This window comes from Crotalus tigris, unplaced genomic scaffold, assembly GCF_016545835.1.
Source record: "Crotalus tigris isolate CLP2741 ecotype Arizona unplaced genomic scaffold, ASM1654583v1 scf7180000024461.5605484, whole genome shotgun sequence".
In the NCBI taxonomy this organism is placed as follows: domain Eukaryota; kingdom Metazoa; phylum Chordata; class Lepidosauria; order Squamata; family Viperidae; genus Crotalus; species Crotalus tigris.
Window position 1 is genome coordinate 1,307,071 of NW_024100632.1, and position 22,886 is coordinate 1,329,956.

The window sequence follows — 22,886 nt, forward strand, 5'->3', positions numbered from 1 at the left end:
ATAGATTACATTAATGCAACTGAAAAAAAAATGCCACCTTCTGTTTCAAAACTCTTAGAGAGGGTGGGACAAAGCAGATCTGGCAATGGAAACGGTCATAAGTCGAGGACTACCTATAAAACCATGGCTGAACAAAAGTAAGCCTTATTGTGAATCCGCTCTTTTTTTGTTGGGTGTCAGGAGCAAAAAAAAAAAAATCACTTTTTTTTCTTGATACTTTTGCTATAAGAGCCTATAACTTCCCGTCCTCTGCCGCCACCTGCTGACCATTTTCAGAATTAGCTCAAGCTACCTGTGCGCATGCCTTGAACAAGTGCTTCGGGCCAAGGACCCGGGCAAAGAGGAGACGGAGGTACAGATGCCTACTGCCGGTTCCCATTCGAGCCCGTTTAACGCTTCCAAAGAACATATATATAGATGAAGGGGAGGGGGCTAAATAATGCGGAAGAAAGACGCTGATTTTTATTTTTCTAAAGTGTAGAAAACGGCTGAAATGCTACGCACAGAGGGAGGGAAAAAGCGAGGCCCCCTCAAGCTTTTTTTTCAATCCCCGCATTGAGAACCGGAAGAATCTATGCAAAACTTCTTTATCTTTCTCTTCCTCTTTGCACCATACAGCACCCGGACGCCTCGAAATGGCTACGAGGAGGCGCTTCTCCGGGTGCGCAGGCGCAGAAGGGACTTGGAGTCACATGATCTGGACAAAAAATGGCGGCGCCCAGGCTGAGGCATGTTTAGCTGGATCGGCTTTTCCCTCAAGTGGCCACCTCGGATGCCGGCATGTCGCGGCTGATTGTGAAGAATCTGCCCAACGGGGTGAGAAAGGCGGGGACGAGGGGGTTGCGGTGCGTGTAGAAACCGTCGTTTCTTTGCGTCCGGTTGCAGCTGGGGGTCCCCTTGGAGCTCGAATGGCTGCAGGCGCAGGGAGGGAGTTGCCCGTTGGGTAAGGTGACCAACTTTTTTACAATGAAAAGGAGGACACAAATAAATTGAAGAAAAAAGTATCGTAAATAAAAGAAACATTTTATTCATTGCAACAATAATACAGACAACTTGCATGTGCAAAGTTTGCCAGCTGGGTGTTTTGGGGCGCTCAGCAGCAATTCCTATTGGCTTTCGAAAGCCAACAGGGGGAGTAGCACAGCTCATGCAAAAGTTGGAAAAAAAAAAACACATCAAAAAAAGGTGCCGGAACGCCGTTCTGAGCATCCTATGAGGGGAAAAAAAGCCCTGCAGATTAGTCTTCAAATATCGAAAAAGAGAACATTTAGGAGGACACTTTTCGAGGGAGGACAGAACTCACAAAAGGAGGACTGTCCTCCCTAAAGGAGGACAGTTGGTCACCTTACCGTTGGGTGCAGGAGTTAAAGTGTTAAAGAGTTAAAGTGTTAGGCTAGAAACAGGAGACTGGGAGTTCTAGTCCTGTCTGAGGTGTGGAAGCCGGGCTGGGTGACTTTGGGCCAGTCACTAGGAAACTGGGAGTTCTACTCCTGCCTTGGACATGAAAGTAGGCTGGGTGACTTTGGGCCAGCTCCTCTCTCTCTGCCCTAAGAAGGCAGCAATGTCAAACCACTGCAACTTTACCAAGAAAAGTGCAGGGATTTGTGCAGGCAGTCTCCAAGAATTGGACGTGATTGGAAAGAAAATAATAATACAAAAGCAGTTGGAGAGCAAGTTAGATCTGGTGATTAAGGCACCAAGCTTGAAACCAGGAGACTCTAGTTCCGCCCTGGGGGGTGAAGTCAGCTGGGTGACTCTGGGTCGTCCCTCACTCTCAGCCCTAGGATGGAAGCAATAACAAGCCACTCCTGAAAAATATTGTTGAGGAAACTGCAGACTTGTGCAGGCAGCCTCTGAGAATCAGACACTATTGAACCAGGAAACCCCAACTGACTGGTAGAAAATGCTTCATCCAGGAGATGACAGAGGATGTGACCATGTAACACAATTCACGTTAGCTTTCTTAGTCCTGCTTCCATGACTTGATTGTGATTGCTTCTCCTACAGATCAAGGAAGAACGCTTTCGCCACCTCTTCGCCGCCTTTGGCACGCTGACCGATTGCTGCTTGAAATTCACCAAGGATGGCAAATTCCGCAAATTTGGGTTTATTGGCTTTCAGTCGGAAGAAGACGCCAAAACCGCCCAGTCTCATTTCAACAAAAGCTTCATAGACACATCCAGAGTCACGGTGAGCCCTTGAAACTTGTTTAGCCTTTGAGATCGAACCAGCAATTCTGGACATTTTCAGGCTGTTGGGAGTTTTCTAGGACTTCAAGGTGCAAAATAATGTTAATCCTTAGTCTGTTATTCAGAAACTACAGTATTTGGTTCATTCTCTTGATGATCTAAGGCAGATGAAGACACCATATAATATCTTGATCTTCTGTATAAATTCACTTTCATGAAACAAGAGTGATGTTTGGGTGGGCTTATTGTTTTTCTTTGAAAATGTTTCACTTCTCATCCAAGAAGCTTCTTCAGTTCTAACTCTTCTTCAGTTAGAAATGAAGAAATTTCTTAGATGAGAAGCAAAATGTTTTCAAGGAAAAAAAACCCCAAGGAAATCCAATTGTCTTTTGAACAGCATCTTTCCCCAACCATGACTAGGATGACTGAGAATCTCCATAGACAGCAGGCTTATAAATATCTTTTTTTTCCCCCTCCAGGTTGAAGTATGTAAGTCTTTTGGGGATCCATCAAAGTCTAAAGCTTGGAGTAAACATTCGAGTAAACCTCAACTGTTAAAGGAAACCTCTAAAAAATCCACAAAGAATTCAGACCATGCAGAAATAAAACAAGTAAGAGAAAGAGATTTCTCTCCCCCCCCCCCCCCCGACAAGCTTTATTGCATGTCAAATTGCCTTTAAGTAAAGATTTTCAGCTATTCTACTTTCTTGTCTCTGCCTCAACCTAGTGACTTTTAAATCCATTTTAACGTTTCCCTTTACATGGAGCGTGTGATGTTTTAAAACCTTTTTTTTCTTACATTTCCTAGGATGGAACAAAGAAGAAAAACAAAACGGGACAATTGAAAGAGGTAAATCTGAATCTCTTGCAAGGAGGATAGAGAGAGATCCATGAACGAAAAGAGTTGTGTTTGTCAGCATTTGAATTAAGGAGTTTGTGGGGTTTTTTGGTATTTTGTTTTTGTTTTTTTTAACAAAAAACAACATGGGCATTTTGTTTTGGGAGTTAACCAAATTTGTAACTTTACTTTCCATTACTCTTTTTAAGATTGCTAGTGTATCCCTTTTGTACTTGCATGGATATGGTTGGTTTTGCAACTTTTTTTAATATGCTACTTTTTATTTTGCTTTTACTTTTGGCTTTGCTACTTAGATTCTTCTGTTGGTTTATTTCTATGTCACTCCATTCCTTGCATTGCAAAAAAAAAAAAAAAAGGATAGAGGAAAAAATACTCGTTGTTTATTTTATTTGCATGCTGCTGAGTCAAAAACATTGGCAGCTAATTAGCAGCATATTAGCAATTAATGTAGCTGCTCAAACCAGCCTCATTTAACTTCTCCAAGATTTGTGGCACTGATGGAGATTTTTCTGAATCCTGAGGATTCCTTCCAAGTCCTTGAAATAACGACATCCTGAAATAAGGAACATTGTCCTTCAAACTTTGCCCTTGGTGAAGGTATTGCCCCAAATATTGTGAACTTTTTTTTAACCATGATCCTTTCTAACCATGATCCTATCTTTGGCCAGTTGGAAGGAGAAGCAGCATTTCAAGACTTCTTGACAGTACATCAGAAAAGGTCCCAGGTTGCAACTTGGTCCAATGACACAAAAATCCAAGACCCCCACCAGGCTGAGGTGGTTGAAGATTATCTGAACTTTGATTCCGATGAGGACTCGAGCGAAGAGATGGATGCGGAGGTTGCTCAAAGTAAGGGTGTGTGTGTGTGTGTGTGTGTGTGTGTGTGTGTGTGTGTGATATTTTATCAATAATTTCTTGAGCATTGTCCCAAAGGTCCCATTGTCCAAAAAGCAACTAGACTTTCTTGGTGTTTTTCTTTGAAAATGTTTTGCTTCTCGCCCAAGAAGCTTCTTCAGTTCCAACTCTTTTACTTATTAATTTATTTTTTAATACAATTCAAAAGTACTTATTCATCAAACGTGTTGTCTAGAGTGATCCTTCACGAATACAAATTGAATTCCTATTCCCTTGTTCTTTTCTCCAGCCATTGATAAAATAAGCCCCAAGTTTGAAAGTATCCTGTTTCTTCTTTTTTTTTTTCAACCTCCTAAAGGCAATTGGACTTTCTTGGTGTTTTTCTTTGAAAGCGTTTTGCTTCTTGCCCAAGAAGCTTCTTCAGTTCCAACTCTTCTTCAGCTAGAACTGAAGGAGCTTCTTGCAGAAGAAGTGAAACGTTTACCAATCATTCCAAGATCGGTAAAAGGAGGATTGTTGTGGGCAATATATGGTGACGTTGTAAACTACTCAGAGAGGGCTATAAGTGTTGTGCTATTGCTATATTTCGTGTCCCTTCTCCCTTTCCACCTAAAAGCTGGATCCAACATCGGTCTGTGCCCTTTTAGTGACTTCCTAAGTCAAATACGGGTCCGCCAGGCAATAGCTGATGCCCTTTTATTGTCTCCCTCCCCAGAGAAGGGAGAAAGCTCTCCGGGCAAAGCAGCAGTCCAGCAAGAACTCTCCGATATGGATTATCTGCGATCCAAAGTGGTGAAGGGGCACGAATCCTCGTCTTCGTCGGCAGAGGAGAGCGAGGCCGAGGAGACGGACAGCGAGGCATCTGATGGAGGAGAGGAAGGAGAGGCGGAAGGGAAGATCAGCCGCAAGCCAGCCACTGCTTCTAACATGAAGACCAAGCAAACTGGGAAGGAGAGTGTCCGGGATCTCTCTGCAGACACCAAGACTACAAAAATGACATCGCAGGTACGTCCCAATGGAGGACACGGTCTAAAGCAGGGGTAGGCAACCTTGGATGCGCCAACACTGGAAGTGTTTAAGAAGAGACTGGACAGCCATTTCTCTGAAATGGGATAGGGTTTCCTGCCTGAGCAGGGGGTTGGACTAGAGGACCTCCACGGTCCCTTCCAACTATATTATGATTGTTATAAATAAAAAATAACATGTTTTTGTATGTCTTCCTGTAGGGAGACAGAACAGTTCCAGCCAAGGAGCCCACCACAGCATTCACGGTGAAGATGCGAGGTGCCCCATTCAATGTCACGGAGGTAAGCCAGCTTTTAACCCACTTAAAACTTGTCTGCCAAAGGGGGAAAAAAAAATCTCACCCTCCTCGGAGGGCGTTAAACCTGAATTGCGGCTCCCTTCCAAATCGATCAGAGTAGGAATCTAGTGTCAAATATTGGGAGGACTGTTTTTTTCAAGATCACGGTTTCGTGGGCAGGGATGTGGGTGGGCTGTAGAATTAACCGCCTTTTTCATGCTTGTCTGTCTTTTACGGATGCAGCAAAATGTGAAAGAGTTTTTTGTGCCCCTTCGGCCCCTGGCGATTCGGATTGTGAGGAACGCGCATGGGAACAAGACAGGTAATAATGGGATTTGTTGTTTATGCCCTTGGATACACGGTTCTTACTACCTTTTGTTTGTTAATGAGAGTGGTTTGCATAGGTCATAGGTGGGATAGCTTGTCACCCTGCATTGCTTATACTGCTTGCTCATTAACTTCTGGCAAAGCCAAAAAGAGAGAATATTTTGATGGGGCACCAAAAATGGGAAATCTACGATAGGTAGACTCCTTAAAGGGAATGGGCTCACACTGGACCATTGCAAGGCATAGGGGAGCCTTTGTTTAAGATCATTTAGAGCTGTGCATGTTCAAACTTGGCAACTTTAAAATATGTGGATATCAAATTCCAGAATTCCCCGGCCCTTTGTGCTCATTCTGGAATTGTGAATAAAACTGCAAGTCTGTTATTCAGCATTATTGCACATTTAATATTAGCTTCATACAGCTTTCTATACGATCCCATTTTGAAGTAGGGTACAATTTCCTCCCTCTCTCCTCCCTCCCTCTCTTTCTTCCTTCCTCCCTCCCTCCTTCCCTTCCTTTGTGTACACACACACACACACACATATATTGGAGATTTTTGTGTGTGTGTGTGTCTGTGTGTGTGAGAGAGGGGGGGGGGGAGAATGAATCTGAATGAAAAAGGAAAAACAATTTTATGCTTGTAATCCTGACATCCTAAACTCTATTTCAAATTGATAGGATACTATTTCTCCTTTCTCGGTTTCCAGCACTCTTGTAAGTTATCTAAATAATAAACTATCAATCATTTTCAAATTTCGCAGGGTATGTATTTGTTGATTTTAACACTGAAGAAGAACTACAGAAAGCCCTAAAGAGGAATCGGGAATACATGGGTGAGTCTCCTTCTATTTTTGACTAAGGGAAGGAACTTTGGGCTAAAAGTGGCTTTTTCCGTTTGCCTCCCGCATGAAGGCGGTGGAGGCGTTGCCTTTTTAAGTACGTATTTAAAACATAAGACGCAAAACATCTTACGTTTACCTACTATAAGAGCACAGCTGCGTGGCTAACTTAACAACTGCAGTGTTTTACTTAACAACCGGGGCAAGGAAAGTCGTAAAATGGGGCAAAAAAACCTAACAAATGTCTCACTTAACCAGAGAAATTTGGTGCTCGTAAGTCGAAGATCACCTGTGTTTTGCATTTTGCCTGGCAGGCGGTCGGTATATTGAGCTGTTTCCAGAAGAGCGGGGCGCTCAGGCGAAGCCCCCTGAGAAGGGGTCAAGCCAGGCCTGGCAGAGGGCCAAAAAGGATGATGAGGAAGAAGAGGATCTTTCAGAATCAGGAAGGCTTTTTGTGAGGAACCTGCCTTACACCTGCACCGAAGAAGAACTGGAGGCCACCTTTTCCAAATACAGTAAATTCTCACCCTAGTTCTCGTTTTGTGGGGCCTGGAGCCTCTTTTTCCAAAACGTTGTTCCTAAAACAGGACCGGTCCTCCTAGATTTCAACATCTGCTCCCGCAGCCTTTCCCCAACGCATCTGTCCTTCCACAGGCCCTGTCTCCGAGATCCACTTCCCTATTGACGGTCTCACCAAGAGGCCCAAAGGCTTTGCGTTTGTCACCTACATGTTTCCTGAGCATGCCGTGAAGGCCTTTGCAGAAGTGGACGGACAGGTTTTCCAGGTACGAACGGATCGGTAGACGTCTCTTTGCCGAATCTCAGCGTGTCTCTCTTGGGTTTTGAAGCTGGACCGTTTGGAGAGGTTTTCCAAGGCTAGGGATGCAGGATAACTTTGGGCTTTCCCACTGGTTCTCTTTCCAGGATCGAGATTTCAAACGTTCTTTTTGTCCCTTAGGGCCGAATGCTGCATGTCTTGCCTTCCACCATCAAGAAGGAAGAAGTGGAGAGTTCAGATCCTGCCAGATCGTCTTCGTACAAGAAGCAGAAAGCTTCAAAAGATAAAGCAAACAGCTTGAGGTTTGGGCTTCCACAAGCTGTCTTCCTCTCTCTTTTTTCTTTCTATCAAGAGTTTTCATATAATGAAAGACAAATAATAATAACAATAATAATGATAATGTTGGAAGGGATCTTGGAGGTCATCTAGCCCAACCCCCTGCTCAGGCAGGAAACCCTACACCATTTCAGACAAATGGCTGTCCAGTCTCTTCTTAAAAACTTAAAAAAACCTTTTGCTGAACGAAGACCAAAACTGTCTTGTTTGTTCTCTGACCAAATTCTGCAAATTCTGACACGTTCGCCCTCTGTTCCTCCACTTCGGGAACATTTATTCTTCCCGTCCTCCCCAACCGCAAGAACTCAACAAATGTTTCTTCTCTACCCAGCTCTCACAACTGGAACACCCTGTTCATGGGGACAAATGCCGTGGCAGACGCGGTGGCACAGAAATACAACGCCACTAAAAGTCAAGTGCTGGATCACGTGAGTTTTTTTTTTTCTCATTCGTCTGTTTATTTAAAAGGATTTTGCCCTTAACCACCTTCCAACTCTACACTAAATATTTCCCGTTCCCCTAAATTCAGTACTTTTCAAATTCAGCAACATGAGCGTGGGTGACTATCTGGGAAATTCCAGGTCATCCTCAACTTATAACTGTTGGAAGTTACAACGTGAAATTGCAACCCTTCCATGCATGTAACAACCGTCGCAAGGTCCCCACGGTGATAGAATTTGGGCAGTTGGCAACCGATATGGATTTACCACCGTAGGGATCTGGAGAACTTCCTTTTTTTCTCTTGTCAGGAAGGCAAGGGAAGCGTGGCCGTGAGGGTGGCACTTGGGGAAACTGAGCTTGTTCAAAATGTGCGCCGGTTCCTGCTCGAAAACGGAGTCAGTCTGGATTCCTTCAGCCAGGTAAGAGAGGCGTGGCTGTTCAAACTCTCCTTTCCTTCTCACTAAATCTGGGACATTATAAATAGTGGGTGAAACGATCCAAAAAGAGAGTGTGATAGAGCAGGGGTCTGCAAGCTTGACAACTTTAAGTCTTGTGGACTTCAGCTCCCAGAATTCCTCAGCTGAGGAATTCTGGGAGCTGAAGTCCACAAGTCTTAAAGGTGTCAAGGTTGTAGACCCGTCTGATAGAGCATGTTTGGTTAAAAGAGTCCTGCGATTCCGAAGCTCCTCCTCCGCTTTTTGCATCAACCTGGAAAAAAAAAATGAACATGATTTATGCTTTTGAAGACTAGAAAGAATAGATGATAAGAGAGGAAAGAAATGCGATGTAGCTTTAGAGAGAGGTGAAAATATATAAAAATACACATCAAATCTATACATGCCTGTATCTGCTGTGAAGAATATTGAAAGGCACTGTCTATTTTTTTCCCTTTTTTTTCCATCTTGTTTTCTTTCACTTTCTTTTTCTCTTGATTTCTTTCGTTTTTCCCTGTTCTGAGGTTCTCAAGGAAGGAAAGAAGATTCTCTGATTCTCTCCTTCTTTCTACGTGCAGGGAGCCCTTCCCAACAGAGAAGTGATCAAATCAGCAAACCTGCTTCCCTTGGGCCAGGGGTAGGCAACTTTGGCTCTTTTATGACTCGTGGACTTCAACTCCCAGAATTCCTGAGCCAGCATGGCTCGGCTTGGAAACCTCTCCCTTTCCCCTCAGCATGGCTGGCTCAGGAATTCTGGGAGTTGAAGTCCACGAGTCGTAAACGAGCCAAGGTTGCCTACCCCTGCCTTGGGCTGCTGAATCCTTTGATTCCATAGCCTTTTGGATGTTGGTAGGGAAGTGGCTCTTAAACACCTGGTTAGGTTTGCAACGCGGCCTCTCTTCCCTTTCTTCCAGGCTGCCGGAGAACGGAGCAAGACGGTGATTTTGGTGAAGAACTTGCCTGCTGCCACAAAGGCAGAGCAGCTGGAGGAGGTGTTCCAGCCTTTTGGTAGCCTCGGGCGGGTCCTGCTCCCGGAAGGAGGCGTGACGGCCATTGTGGAGTTCCTGGAGCCCACAGAAGCCAAAAAGGCCTTTACCAAGTTAGCTTACTCCAAGGTACGCCTCAAGGATTGGCAGGCTGGCCTGCCCCAGTGTTTTCTCACCCGTGGCAGCTTGAAGACTTGGTGGACTTCAGCTCCCAGAATTCCCCAGCCAGTGTGGGAATTCTGGGAGTTGGGCCCACACATCTCCAAGCCGCCAAGATTGGGGGGAAAAAACCCCGTCCCATCCACTTTTCACCCTTGATTTGGCTCCCTGCGTTAAACAGATCTTGGCACGGATTTGCGCCGAACGTTTTTTTTTTCCTTGCTGCTTTTTAACTTCTCTGCACTGGTTTTCCTTTTTTCCTTGCTCAGTTCCAGCATATCCCTCTCTACCTCGAATGGGCACCCACGGGGATCTTTTCTGGTCCTGGGAAGAAAACACCAGAGGTGGAAGAACAAAAGGAAGGTGAGGAACAAACCCAGAGAGGTAGGTGCAGGGAGCTGATATTCCCCTTTGTGTCGGAAGCGCCTAAGGCGCTTCCAGGTTGGAAAGATTAGCTGGTGACATCACCGTTGCCCGAGGTATGCCTGGTTGGGGACTCCATTCTTGTCCCCATTGATGTGCCTATCAAACTAGGTAACCTCATCAGTGCTAGAAGGGAGTGGGGTTTGCGGAGAGGAGGAGAAGGAGGAGGAGGACTGTGGGGTCCTTGGTGCTCTCTCAGCTTGCTTGTTTTCTTGCAGACGTTTCATGACCCAACTAGGTAACATCAACAGTGCTGATGACGTTACCTAATTTGGTAATGAAACGTCTACCAGAAAACAAGCTCAGAGAGCATCAAGTACCCCTCATTTCAACCCTCAGCTACAAATGTTCTCCTTCATTGATATTATAACGTGTTTGCTGTTAGATAAGAGGGAGCATGAAGTTGAAACTCAAATACTTTGGCCACCCAATGAGAAGGAAGGACTCACTGGAGAAGGGCCTAATGCTGGGGAAGATTGAGGGCAATAGAAGAAGGGGACGACAGAGAATGAGGTGGCTGGAGGGAGTCTCTGAAGCAGTAGGTGTGAATTTAAATGGACTCCAGAAAATGGTAGAGGACAGGAAGACCTGGAGGAACGTTGTCCATGGGATCGTGATGGGTCGGACACGACTTCGCAATTAACAACATCAACAACAAGAGGGAGCATAGCCTGTAGCTGCATAACAGACAGAGAAAGGATGAGCCCCTCCAGAAAGTTGGCCTCTGGTCTATGGGCTTGCTCCCTCGGGGGCTGACTTGTAAAATCAACATTTAAAAAAAAAACATTTTATTAATTTTCTATTGTTACAGTTCATTATTGCTTAATGAACAACGTGTTGCCTGGGTGGATTTGTTTTGCTTAGTAATACAAGTTAAGTTCTTGCTCTCTATCCCGTTTTTCCAGCCACGGATAAAATAAATTCCATGTTTGAAAATATCCTGTATCTTCTTTTTCTTTCATCTTCAAGGTCGACATTTTTGAAAGCCAAGCTGAGTCTCAAGTACTTCCTTCCCTTGGATTCGCTCATGTTTTCTTCTCTTGCAGGAGTTTCTGAAAAAAGTGATGCTCAGAAGGAAATGGGGGAGGAAGAGGAGGAGGAGGAGGAGGAAGAAGAAGAAGAAGGAAGTCTTCCAGGCTGTACCATTTTCATAAAAAACCTCAACTTCAGCACGACAGAGGATACGCTGAAAGAGGTGATTTTTTTTTTTTTTTTTTTTTTGCGATTTCATGACTGTGTGATGGCCTGTGGGAAAGACCTTGGGAGATGGAATGAAGACAGGCTGCCAAGGGAAGGGCCAGATAAGAAAGGACATAGCCCACAGCTGGACAGTGAGTTGGACAAGAGTCTTAGAAGAAACCTCCCTAGTTTCTTACGTGGTAGAATTGGTAGGGATAGAATTGTACTTTCAAGGCTTGCAAGGTTCTGTCAGGGTAGCTTGAAAATAAAGTGGAATAAACTTACCTGGTGGCGATTCCTATCTGGTTTGCCTGGTGAGGCAGAGAAAGTCACTCAGCATCCTATAACTAACAAGCATTCTGATTGTCTATCAGATAATTGGGAGGTTTCCTGAAAAGATTTTGCGTTCCTTCCTGATACTTCGAAAGAATAATATAATTTTGTAGTGGTTCTGGGAGTCTGAGTAAGATTTCAACTCCCATTTATTAGCATTGTTTCGTCTTTAGCATTGGCTTCAAATAGCTTGAAGTAGATTATAACTGTATGTCTTTCCTTCCTTTCTTCCTCCCTCCCCCATCCCTCTCCCCTCTGCTCTCCATTTCCTTCCTTCCCTCTCTCTCTCCTTTCTTTCTTGCATTCTTGTTTTCTTGCTTTTTTCCTTCCTCCCTCCCTCCCTCCCTTCTTGCTTGTTTGCTTGCTTTTTTCTTCTTTCCTTCCCTCCCTCCCTTCTTTCTTGCTTTCCTGCTTTTTTCCCTTCCTTCCTTTTTTCCCTTCCTTCCTCCCTCCCTCATCCCTCTCCCCTCTGCTCTCCATTTCCTTCCTTCCATCCCTCCCTCCCTTCTTTCTTGCTTTTTTCTTTCCTTCCTTCCTTCCTTCCTTTTTTCCTCCCTCCCTGCTTTCTTGCTTTTTTCCTTCCTTCCTTCCTTCCTTCCTTCCTTCCTTCCTTCCTTCCTTCCTTCCTTCCTTCCTTCCTTCCTTCCTTCCTTCCTTCCTCCCTCCCTCCCTCCCTCCCTCCCTCCCTCCCTCCCCAAGTGTGTGTATGAGTTTCGCCATAATCTTAGAATTTTACAGACATCATCAGTCTTCCTCGTGGATTAAATTTGAAGACTGCCATTTAGGCAGTCAAATAATCCACATTACGGACTCAGCTTTGTGCTGCATCACAGTCCATATTCTGACTTGCTTACCTAACGCGAAACACAAACTCAGCTGCGAGTTTGCTAGTGTGGATTTTTAGTGTCTGGTAACCCTTCTGTTACTATCTCTCCCTTTGCCCTTCTTGTCTGGTAGAAAAGCAAAGTGGCAGAGTACAGGAGAATCAAACTTAAAAGATGCTTGCTTTTCTCCTTTCCCAGGTTTTTTCCAAAGCTGGCGTTGTGCGGAGTTGCACGGTCTCGAAGAAGAAAGATAAAGCCGGTGTGTATTTTTTCGGGTTTTCTCCTTGGAGTTCTTTTGTGCCCTGGGTGTGTGTTAGACCTTAATCCCTGTTACCCACAGCTGATTGGCCTTGCAGATAGTTCTCCTCTTATAACAATCATTCATTTAATAACCGCTCAAAATTAACAACGGCGTTGAAAAAAAACCCTGACTTACAACCAGTTCTTGCACTTACGACCACTGTGGCGTTCCCCACGAGCAAAATCCGAGCGCTTGGCACCTTACAAGGCTGAGGGTGGGTCCCTAAGCTAGAGAAGGAACGGGGAAGTATTTTAGCATTAATCAGCTTCTGATGATCCTCTTAGGCAACCTTCTCTCCATGGGGTTCGGATTTGTGGAGTACAAGAAGCCGGAATATGCCCAGAAAGCTATCAAGCAATTACAGGTAAGAGCGCATAATGGTCTTTTGGGAATGATTTGGGGAGACAGGAGGAAGAGCCGCAGCTTAGATAATTGGCACGCAAAGGATGCTTCAGCCCACAAAGAGGGGAAGCATCTCCGAGGAGCAGGAGCAAGTAACGGGAGCTCATCCCGTCGCACAGCGCTTGGGTTGTGAACCCGGGTGGTCAGCTTTCCAGCTGACAAGCTCAGAGTCCTTAACCATGGAGCCATCGCAACACACACACACTTCGCTCTGCCTAGCCCAGGGGTAGGCAACCTTGGCTCTTTGATGACTGGTGGACTTCAACTCCCAGAATTCCTGAGCCAGCCACGCTGAGGGGAAAGGGAGAAGTTTCCAAGCTGAGCCAGGCTGGCTCAGGAATTCTGGGAGTTGAAGTCCACCAGTCATGAAGGGGCCATAGTTCCCCCATGCTGGCTGAGGAATTCTGGTAGTTGAAGTCCACAAGTCATGAGGGGGCCATAGTTCCCTTATGCTGGTTCAGGAATTCTGGGAGTTGAAGTCCACGAGTCATGAGGGGGCCATAGTTCCCTCATGCTGGTTCAGGAATTCTGGGAGTTGAAGTCCTCAAGTCATGAAGGGGCCATAGTTTCCCCCATGCTGGCTCAGGAATTCTGGGAGTTGAAGTCCATGAGTCATAAAAGAACCGAGGTTGCCTACCCCTGGTCTAGCCTATAGCAAATTCCTGGGCACTCACTTGGGCTTTATGTGCCTTTCAAGGTTTCTCCATGATGCATCCTGAATAATGGACCGAAGTATAGTTCACGGACCACCCCTTCCCCCTTGGAATATAATTTAGCGTAGCAAACCTTGATTTATGATCTCGTTCTTGCACCCTCCTTTGCTCTCCTTTCATTGTCAGCTGGCAAGGACCAGCCTTTCTGCACTTGGTGTCCTCCAGCTGTGATGGATTTAAGTCTCAACGGCCACCAATGAACAGGGGACCTCCCAGCTAAGGGAGATTGATTTGTTGGACCCAACGGGCTCCCGGGTTGGGTCTAGTTGATCAGTCATCCGTTTGGCCTTTCGGTTAACAACTTCTCTTTAAAAAGCAATGTGCTGAAATCCTGCCCTGTAATGAATTAGTCCTACTTTCCATCAAGGTGAGAGTGAACCCGCTTTTGTGGTTGGTTCACTGGGTACCCTTGGCAGCCTTTTATTTTGCGGAAAGGAAGGGTTCCAGTTGTCCCGTTGCATCAGCCAAATTTGTTTTCTTTTAGGCTTGTTCCGTGGACGGCCATCAGCTGGAGGTGAAAATCTCCGAAAGAGCCACCAAGTAAGTTTTGGGAAGAGAAGTAAGTCGCTGGTGGCCCTTCTCCTGTTTTGGGAGGAACTCCATCCAAGCATCTGGCAGGGTGTAAATGCGACCGGGCAACTAAAGTTTGGGAGAGTCAGATACCAAGTTCCACCAAGACTTTGTCAGGGGTGCAAGTAGCCTTTTGTGGTCTGAGATAACTTGCCGGTATGCGGGAAGACCTTGGGAGACTGGGCGGAGAGAGGCTACCAAGGGAACAATCAGAAAAGGGACAGCTTAGCCCACAGCTGGAAATGGATGGAGAAAGACACTAAGAAGGGAACACCCCCCCCCCTTCTAGTTTCTTGGGCTGCAAAGGAGACGACAAGGGATGTTGATGTCGGCCACGTACGATAAACCAGATGGGAATCGCAATCCCAAAGAACTAATTCCACTTGATTGAAAAGCTATGTTGACAGAGATGTCCTGGGTGCTCTCTGAGTTTGATTGTTTCCCTTGCAGATGTTTCATTAGCCAGCCAGGTAACATCATCCGGGTGGCATGGATGTCGCAAGGTGAGGCGACGATGTGGTGTTATTGGTACTGATGATGCTACCTAGTTGGGTAATGAAATGTCTGCAAGGAAGCAATCAAGTTTGGATTCCGTTTGGAGATACCCTATGTAGCAGTCTTCCTATCTCTCAAGGTCATTGCCACACACCATTTGTGTGTGTGTGTGACAGAGAGACAGTGTGTTTATCTTGCAAGTCTAATCTTCCTTGACAGTCCAAGAAACTAGGGAGGGTCTCTTCTGAGCCCCTCGCCCTGCCTGCTATCCAGTTGCAGGCGATGCTGACCATTCCCAGATGTGAGGATGGTTGCTCCCTGGTGTTAATCCTGTGTGGTTTGGCCTCTTTGCAATCCTCAATAGATCTCAGAGGCCCCCTTAAGCTCCAATGCCAATGGACTTGGCTTCAATCTCATGCTCGGCCCAAGAAAACAGCCTGGCTGCATGGCCCTGACGCCCTTCTCTCTCGGATCACCAGGTCCACAGTGGGAACCGCACGTAAGAAGCAAGTCAGCAAGAAGCAAGTGAATTCCAAGATTTTGGTGCGGAATATCCCCTTCCAGGCCACGGTAAAAGAGATCCGAGAACTTTTCAGGTAAGGAAGAGTCGCCAAAGTTGAAAAACTCTGCTTTAATTTTTGCCTCGAGTTACATAGATACAACCAAGCGATCAAGCCTTAGGCCAGGGGTCTTCAGACTTGGCCCTTTGATGACTTGTGGACTTCAACTCCCAGAATTCTTCAGCCTGCCTTAGGATCTATTTGCCAGCAGGGCTGTTTCAGGCAGCTGAAAATCTGGGTGGGATACCCCTGTTTCTTCTTGGATCTGCAGGGGGCGCTCGTGAGCTTTGCAAGGGAGGGAGATGAGCGGTGGGTTGACTTAACCCAATAGAAGCTCTTTGATAGAAATTGATAGATCCTTGAAGAGATTAAAAAGTCCGGTTGGGGGCTGAGTGGGAAAAGTAGAAATAAAAAGATGCCTGCTGTGAGGATGCACGTTCTTTAATATTCGTATGCAGGAGTGTTTTTCCTTCTGCACAGGCTTTTGATCTCCTTAAAACATCTCATGCTTTCTTGAGTGTGCAAGCAGGTCCTACGAACACAGCAGTTGTGCTGCTTAACTCGGGGTTAGAGGTTTGTGCATTGAGGAGATAGCCTGAAATTAAGGCTTATCTCATCCTCTAAAAAGCTAGAGTAAGAGTGGGCAACTACATCCCCTTTACCACCTATGGAATAAAGCAGAACTAGAACTCGCCGTTTCCTAGTGATTGGCCCAAAGTCACTAAGCTGGCTTTCATGGCTAAGATGGAACTAGAACTCCCAGTCTCCAGGTGATTGGCCCAAAGTCACTCAGCCAGCTTTCATGGCTAAGCTGGGACTAGAATTCACCGTCTCTTAGTGATTGGCCCAAAGTCACCCAGCTGGCTTTCATGCCTAAAGCAGAACTAGAACTCTCTTCTAGTGATTGACCCAGAGTCACCCAGCTAGCTATCATGCTTAAGGTGGGTCTAGAACTCAGTTGTCTCCTAGTGATGGGCCCAAAGTCACCCAGCCAGCTATTCTGCCTGAAGCAGAACTAGAACTCACCAGCTCCCAGTTCTATCCGGGAGCCTTCACCGCCAGACCATACCAGCTCTCTTTTTAACTTCCTTAAAATATCAGCTATTTTTGCCTGTTCTGCCTCTCCTTCTTCTGCTTATCCACTTCAGGCCTCAGTTCCCCATCAGCAAAATGGGAACAATAGCCCCCTTTTAGCTTCTTTCTCCTCCAGCGACTCTTTTCTTTTTGTAAAGGATTATAATGTTAAAAGTGTTTTCTGTGCCTTGTAAATTCTAAGTAAATATTGCCAGTAGCCAGAGGAAAGGCTTTGTGTGTGTGCGTGTGTGCGTGTGTGTGTCTCCATTTCCACACCTCCGTCTCTGCCCCCTAGTTTTGTATCTCATTTTCGCATTATCATCAAGTCCCCCTCCCCGGACCCCCTTTTCAAGGGCTATTTTGACAGCTTCTGTCGGCTGCCTGCCATCACCTCCTTATTGGCTGCGGGCACCTCTGGCATCGTGCTGAATGCAATTAGAATCTGATTAACAGCAGAGAAGCGGAAGCAAAGGGGGTCTCTCTCTCTCTCTCTCTGCACCCCTCCCTCCACAAAGAACAAAAAAAAACAGTAAAATTTTCTCTTTTCACTAAACTGTTTTGCTGGCCGGCGGGATTGTTTGTATTCGGCGGAGTCTCGGGGCCAACGGAGGAGTAAAACGCTTTGCTTGCCAATAACAAGCTGAATTTAAAAAAACAAACACAAAAAGACATACTCAGATGGAGCGGGAAGCGCGGCCGTCAGCTGCCGGGGACGGCTTTCCCCTAAAGCTGCATCTTTGCAACTTAGGCAGGCCTTCCTTGCAGACTCCAAAAATTGTGGCTGTAGTAAGAGAGTAGGAACCCTAGACCCATGAGCCCCAACCTTTTGGGCACCAGGGACCGGTTCAGGGGAGAGAGGTTTTTCCACAGACCGGAGGGTGCGTGGTTTTGTGTGCTGCCTGCATTCCACGGATGGGGCTTTGCTTGTTTGCGTGGACCGGTTGCTGGCATGCTGTAGACCGGTACCGGTCCACGGTCCGAGGGTTGGGAATCCGTACCCTAGAAGACAGATCCGAGTTCCCCTTTGTTTCTCTTTTACAAGTACTTTCTGTCAAGACAGCGTTCCCAGGTCACGCTAAGCTAAGGATTGTTGAACTAGGGTTTGCTCAAGGAGTGCGCAATTGTCTGGATGGGTAGAGCGTGCCTTGGGAAACAGGAAACAATACAAAAGTATATTTTTAAAAAAACATCATAAAGTAGATAAAACTCACAGCAAGTTCGCAGCATTCATCAAAAAGTTCCGCACAGCCACTGCACTGATTTCTTTAAATCACGGTATCAAGATGGTACATTTTGTGCTTTCCGAAGATTACACGTCTAAGAACATTGGTGTGTTTTTTTCCTGCTTGCAAATGGTAATGGAGGAAGTCTTTGAAATGGCTGTTTAGTTAGAAAGCAAGATTTTATTTTTCTCTCAAGATTTAGTTGGGGAGGGGGTGTTTTTTGGCTTCTGTTCCCCTTTTAGCCTGTTTGAGATACTTTTTGATTTTTGGAGGGCCAGAAGAGTAGAGACAGGCATTCCTTCATTTCTAAAGATTTATTTTTATTTTTTTAATTCCAAGACTTCTTCATTTCTTTAATGGAGACCCTGAGTGAGATTTCCCTTCACCTTAGTGGATTTGCATTCATTTGATCTTCTCTGCAAATTCTACTTATTCTCCTCGTTAAAGCAATTAATGGAGTCTATGCCGTTTGGGGGAATTAGAGAAAGTCAACTTCAAAGTCCAATAAGTTTGAGATTTAAAAATGTCTTTAAAAAAAACACTCTATTTTTTTTTTTTAATATTCTTGAAGCCAGGTTTGTAACAAGATAGTTTGAACCAAAGCAATGTCTGCATAATCAACATGGCACTTGTAGAATATTCTGTAGTTTATGTCTCTTTCTTAAAAAAAACAACTCTTTTTTCCGATGTTTTGTGCCTCACTGAAGGCATTAGATCCACAATAATTAAAATGGGAAGGTCCTCAAAGCAAGCAAAATAGAGGAGAAGCTGTCAGATTAAACAAGCTGGATATTTGGGGATGAGTTCTGTAAAACGCAGGTTCTCTTAAAACTTCTTCTGTAAAACAGTTCTCTTAAAACTTCTTCTGGTGAACTGACCGTTCTGCCCTAAGCTGGGTCCAGGTTTGTACCAAGCTATTGTTTGTGCAATAAGCCATAGTTGGCTAGGTTCAGAAAATGATCTTGGCGATAAACGGTGGCTTGCAAATAATGATGGCTAAATATCTGCAACCTGTTAGATGAGATTCTCTTAGCATGGTGCGTGACCCTAATGCCTTAAGTGTTCTGTGTACCATCTGTATCTCTGCTGTGCATCATCTAATCACTGCAGAGAAGGAACATTGTAGAATAGCCTCTCCTGCAAGAAGGAAACCAACAATGGTCCCATCAGGACTGACCTCAATTCTTCCCTCCATTTGGCACTCCTTGGTCCTTGCAGCCTAAGCACCTCTTGCATGGAAGCATGCAAGACAGAGAATGAGGCAGTCTTAAGAAAAGCAGAAAGCGCCTAGTTTGAGTTTGGGAAGCTGGTTTCTGTGCTCCCTTTTCAATAGTCCCAGAGGTGCTGTTCCAAAAGAGGCAACTGGACTTTCTTTGTTCTTCCTTGAAGACCTTTTGCTTCTCATCCAAGAAGCTTCTTCAGTTCTGGCTAAATGGTGGGGGAATGGAAGGATTTATATTCTTGGCAGTCATCTGGTCGCCAGCACACTTTCTGAGAATCGTTGAGGCCACTTGGAGGTTTATCTCTGCCCTCAGGGTCACCTGCGTTAGGTCACCTTCCATTTCCCCTACCATTCAGTCAGATCTGAAGAAGCTCCTTGGATGAGAAGCGAAACTTCTTCAAGGAAAAACCAAGAAACCCCAGTGGCCTCTTGAAAAAGGGCAACCATGACCTGGATGACTGAGCATCTCTGTAGACATCCCTTGTCAAGAGCCTTGGAGAACACTGATATTGGCGAAGAGCAGGTGGCTTCCTGTGGGGTTCAGCACCGTGATGTGATAACCTTGGAGGGGGTAGGCAAGAACTAGTCAATTGTAATTTTTGTTTGTAGACATCTCGAAGGCTTCTAAGTTGGGAGGGAAGAAGGGTTAGATTCTACAGACTGTTGGATGGAAACATGAACGTTGAAGGAGTCTGTTTTCAAGGCACAAAAATCAGGAGGCAACTTGCTTCTCTTGCTCTCCTGTTTTAACCCAACGTGTGTCTAGACCAGGGGTCTTCAAACTTGGCCCTTTGATGACTTGTGGACTTCAACTCCCAGAATTCCTCAGCCAGGCACGCCAGCTGAGGAATTCTGGGAGTTGAAGTCCACAAGTCATCAAAGGGCCAAATTTGAAGACCCCTGGTCTAGACTGATGTGTGGCCCCCAACCAGGTTGCAAACATGAAAGAGCAACTTTGAGCAATACTGGAGGTACACGAAGTTGGGGTGGTTTGATTCTCCTGCTCCCCTATTTGGACACTTCTTCTGTGCTAACCGAGAGACAATTTTTCCGGCATCCCTATAAGTTTAGGGGTCAGTGAAAGCCACCTACCCATCAGGGAAGGTTGATTCCTTTATGTGAAGTCATCCAGTAAGCTTCTGCTGACCGTCTCCCTCATCCCCTCGGCGGTAAGCTTTCTTCTCCAAGAGCCAGCTCAGTTATGCTTGATTACTGCGATGGTTGTCACACAGCAGCCACACCTTCCCAAATGTGTCGTTCTCCTCTCTCCGGCTGCAGTGAGAAGCTGTCAACTGGGAACAACTGGAGGAGGGAGTACAATCGACAAGCAAGACACCATGGTGCAGATCCATTTCAGTTCTTTTGAGGCTGGTCTTCACCAAGGGAAGTCTGAACAGATAGCGATAGTCCTCCATCTCTTCCTCTCTTTTTTTTCTCGTTCCTTTGGGCGCGGAGAGAGATGAAATGAGACTGTGGAGTCCTTGATGCTCTCTGACCTTGGTGGTTGGCTTGCAGATGTTTCGTTGCTCAGATCCAACCTGTGTCAGTCACCGGGATCAGAGGTTTAGTTTTCTCAGCTTTTGGACTCATGCTGGAGCCCGTCTTCGGGGAACCTCTCCTTACCAGAATCTGTGCTTTGGGCTATTCTATGGGGAGTTTTTGTGATGTCTGGTTGCGTGTGGCTTTTTAGTTGTTGATGGGGGTGTTGATGGCCGGTTGTTAAATCATTGGCTGTTGTTTTCTTCTGCTGCCAAGTCCTCGCTCCTAAGTACCTGATCAGCTTACCACTAGCACTCTTGTTGACTGACAAGAGGCCCATTTGCCTGGCTTCAGTTATTTCCCTGGCTGTTTTTGTACCTGCTCGGCCAACAATCGTAGTAGTTGCGAAATTGAATGTATGTCCTTGTTCATTGCAATGTGAGGCTTCCAATCACTTTGGCCCTCCCCATCTGACTGCTCCCTTGTGTTCTTGCAGTCTGGTGGCTAGCTTCCTCCCTGTGTGTCCTACATAGTCCCAGGGGCAATTCATGCAAGGGATCCGGTAGATTTCATTAGAAGTATCTCCCACCTCCGAGCGATTTTTGCAATGCATGATTTGTCGTTGCGTGGTCGCCTCTGGGCGACGTGCATTGCCCACTTGCAAATTTGAGAAGCTGCGTTCTGCTGCTCCTCAAATGTTTTTGACTAGTCCACTAAACCCCTCACCTCAGAGAGCACCAAGGACCCCATAGTTCAACCCTCAGCTACAAATATTCTGTTAGACAGAATAAGGGCCATTTTGGGGGGGGGTGAAAAGAAAGAGAAGCAAACCACAGCCAATGAAAGTTGTTTCCCATTGCTGCCTGCGACAACAGAGACGAGGAGGTATCTACTGTGGGTTCAAGGAAAGGGGATGACCAATGTAACCAGTCTCGTGCCATTAGCAAGCGCGCTTCGTCCCTTTGGTATGTGCATCGTGATGTTGTACGCACGTCTGAAAGGGGAGGAGCAGGCGTCACCACAGGACAATGCTGCGGTTGTCTTTGGGCAAAAGTTTTGCATCTCACAGATGTCCTTTGGCAGCAAGAGATAGCAGCTGGTGTGATTTATGACCTTTCTACAAAGCGGAGCTTTGTGGGGTATGTTTCGACTTGTGGGGGAGGGCTTATTTTCCAGGCCGGCCCAGACAACAGAATTACCTAGGTCACAGGGGTAGGCAACCTTGGCTCTTTTAGGACTGGTGGACTTCAACTCCCAGAATTCCTGAGCCGGCATGGCTCAGCATGGAAACCTCTCTCTTTCTCCTCAGCATGGCTGGCTCAGGAATTCTCGGAGTTGAAGTCCACCAGCCAATGCTGGCTCAGGAATTCTGGGAGTTGAGGTCCACGAGTCATAAAAGAGCCAAGGTTGCCTACCCCTTAAGGTCCTAGGAGCAATCTTGGGCACCTAGTTAGTCTCAAGATTTGCACGAAAAAGCTTGCAAAATGGGATTAGCAGAATAAGAGAGCTGGAAAGGACCTTGGAGGTCATCTAGTCCAACCCCCTGATCAAGCAGGAGACCCTGTAACATCCTGGACAAATGGCTGTCCAGAGTCTCCTTGAAAGCCTCCAGTGAGGCTATTGATGGCTGATTTGTCCGAATGCCAGGCGTCTAGAAATTCCTTGGCATTTTTGGACTTGGCTGGTCTAGGCTGGCACATATTTCCCAATTGAACCTACAGTTGAATCTGCCTGCCTGTTGTGAAATTAAAAGAATTTTCATCGTGACGGCTAGCTGGTGTTCGTGGATGCGTTCTGCCAGCCTCCTGCCTTGCTTTTCCTACACAGTGGTGGTTGAGGTCCTTACAGTTCAATGACGGTCATAAGCAACGTCCAAAGAGAACTAATGTTGCCTTTTCTTAGCCAACATTGCTGGCTTGGCTAGCATTTTTTTTTCTTTTTTTTATTGAGCATCCCCCCAACCCCCTCATCTCCTTTTCCTGCTGCTTAAGAAACCGGTCCCATTAACTAATCTGACTGACTGTTCATATTCCCGGTGAGTTGAAAAGAGACTCAAATCTACACTTCATTTACAAGACCCTCTGCTGTGTGTGTTGCTAATGACCGTTCTAATTACGATACCTCGCCTCTGCCTTTTTTTTTTTTTTAATCGAGACGTTAAACCGATCCCACCTGCCTCGTGACATCTTGCTAAACCAGGAAGGTGTTACAGGCAAAAAAATCCGAAGCAGGTCAGGATTGGTGCTGAGGGGATGAGCAGGGGAATGAAGCTGGCGCTGTTAAAGCTGTGGCAGCTTTCGTGCCAATAGCACCGTTCTTCCTGGGTTGTTTTTTTTTTCCCCCAACCTGTCATTTCTTTGGGGGTGGGGTTGGGGGGGAGACCTCTTGCAAACAGAAATCCGGCTTTTGTTGTTAGGGTGAGGATGGAGGCATAATAATAGTAATAATAGTAGCAGTAATAATAGTAGTGGTAGTAGTAGTAGTAATAATATAATAATATAATGATGATGATGATGATGATGATGAGGATGTTGATGTTGGAAGTGACTTTGGAGGTCATCTAGTCCAACCCCCTGCTCAGG

The 22,886-nt window shown here is 45.8% G+C and overlaps 1 protein-coding gene across 1 annotated transcript in view; it reads left to right on the forward strand.

Annotated features, from left to right (window-relative positions):
* Positions 1-676: 676 nt before the first annotated feature.
* RBM19 (RNA binding motif protein 19) overlaps positions 677-22,886 on the forward strand; it is a 52,310-nt gene continuing 30,100 nt past the window's right edge. The window contains exons 1-21 of the mRNA XM_039332641.1: positions 677-816; positions 2,008-2,190; positions 2,669-2,800; positions 2,998-3,039; positions 3,717-3,897; positions 4,619-4,908; positions 5,130-5,210; positions 5,450-5,528; positions 6,295-6,366; positions 6,687-6,887; positions 7,027-7,157; positions 7,331-7,452; positions 7,818-7,914; positions 8,236-8,346; positions 9,276-9,476; positions 9,776-9,869; positions 10,976-11,124; positions 12,464-12,524; positions 12,851-12,930; positions 14,166-14,221; positions 15,226-15,342. Of these exons, the coding sequence (XP_039188575.1) occupies positions 781-816; positions 2,008-2,190; positions 2,669-2,800; positions 2,998-3,039; positions 3,717-3,897; positions 4,619-4,908; positions 5,130-5,210; positions 5,450-5,528; positions 6,295-6,366; positions 6,687-6,887; positions 7,027-7,157; positions 7,331-7,452; positions 7,818-7,914; positions 8,236-8,346; positions 9,276-9,476; positions 9,776-9,869; positions 10,976-11,124; positions 12,464-12,524; positions 12,851-12,930; positions 14,166-14,221; positions 15,226-15,342 (2,516 nt within the window). The 5' untranslated portion in view covers positions 677-780. The remainder of the gene's footprint in view (positions 817-2,007; positions 2,191-2,668; positions 2,801-2,997; positions 3,040-3,716; positions 3,898-4,618; positions 4,909-5,129; positions 5,211-5,449; positions 5,529-6,294; positions 6,367-6,686; positions 6,888-7,026; positions 7,158-7,330; positions 7,453-7,817; positions 7,915-8,235; positions 8,347-9,275; positions 9,477-9,775; positions 9,870-10,975; positions 11,125-12,463; positions 12,525-12,850; positions 12,931-14,165; positions 14,222-15,225; positions 15,343-22,886) is intronic.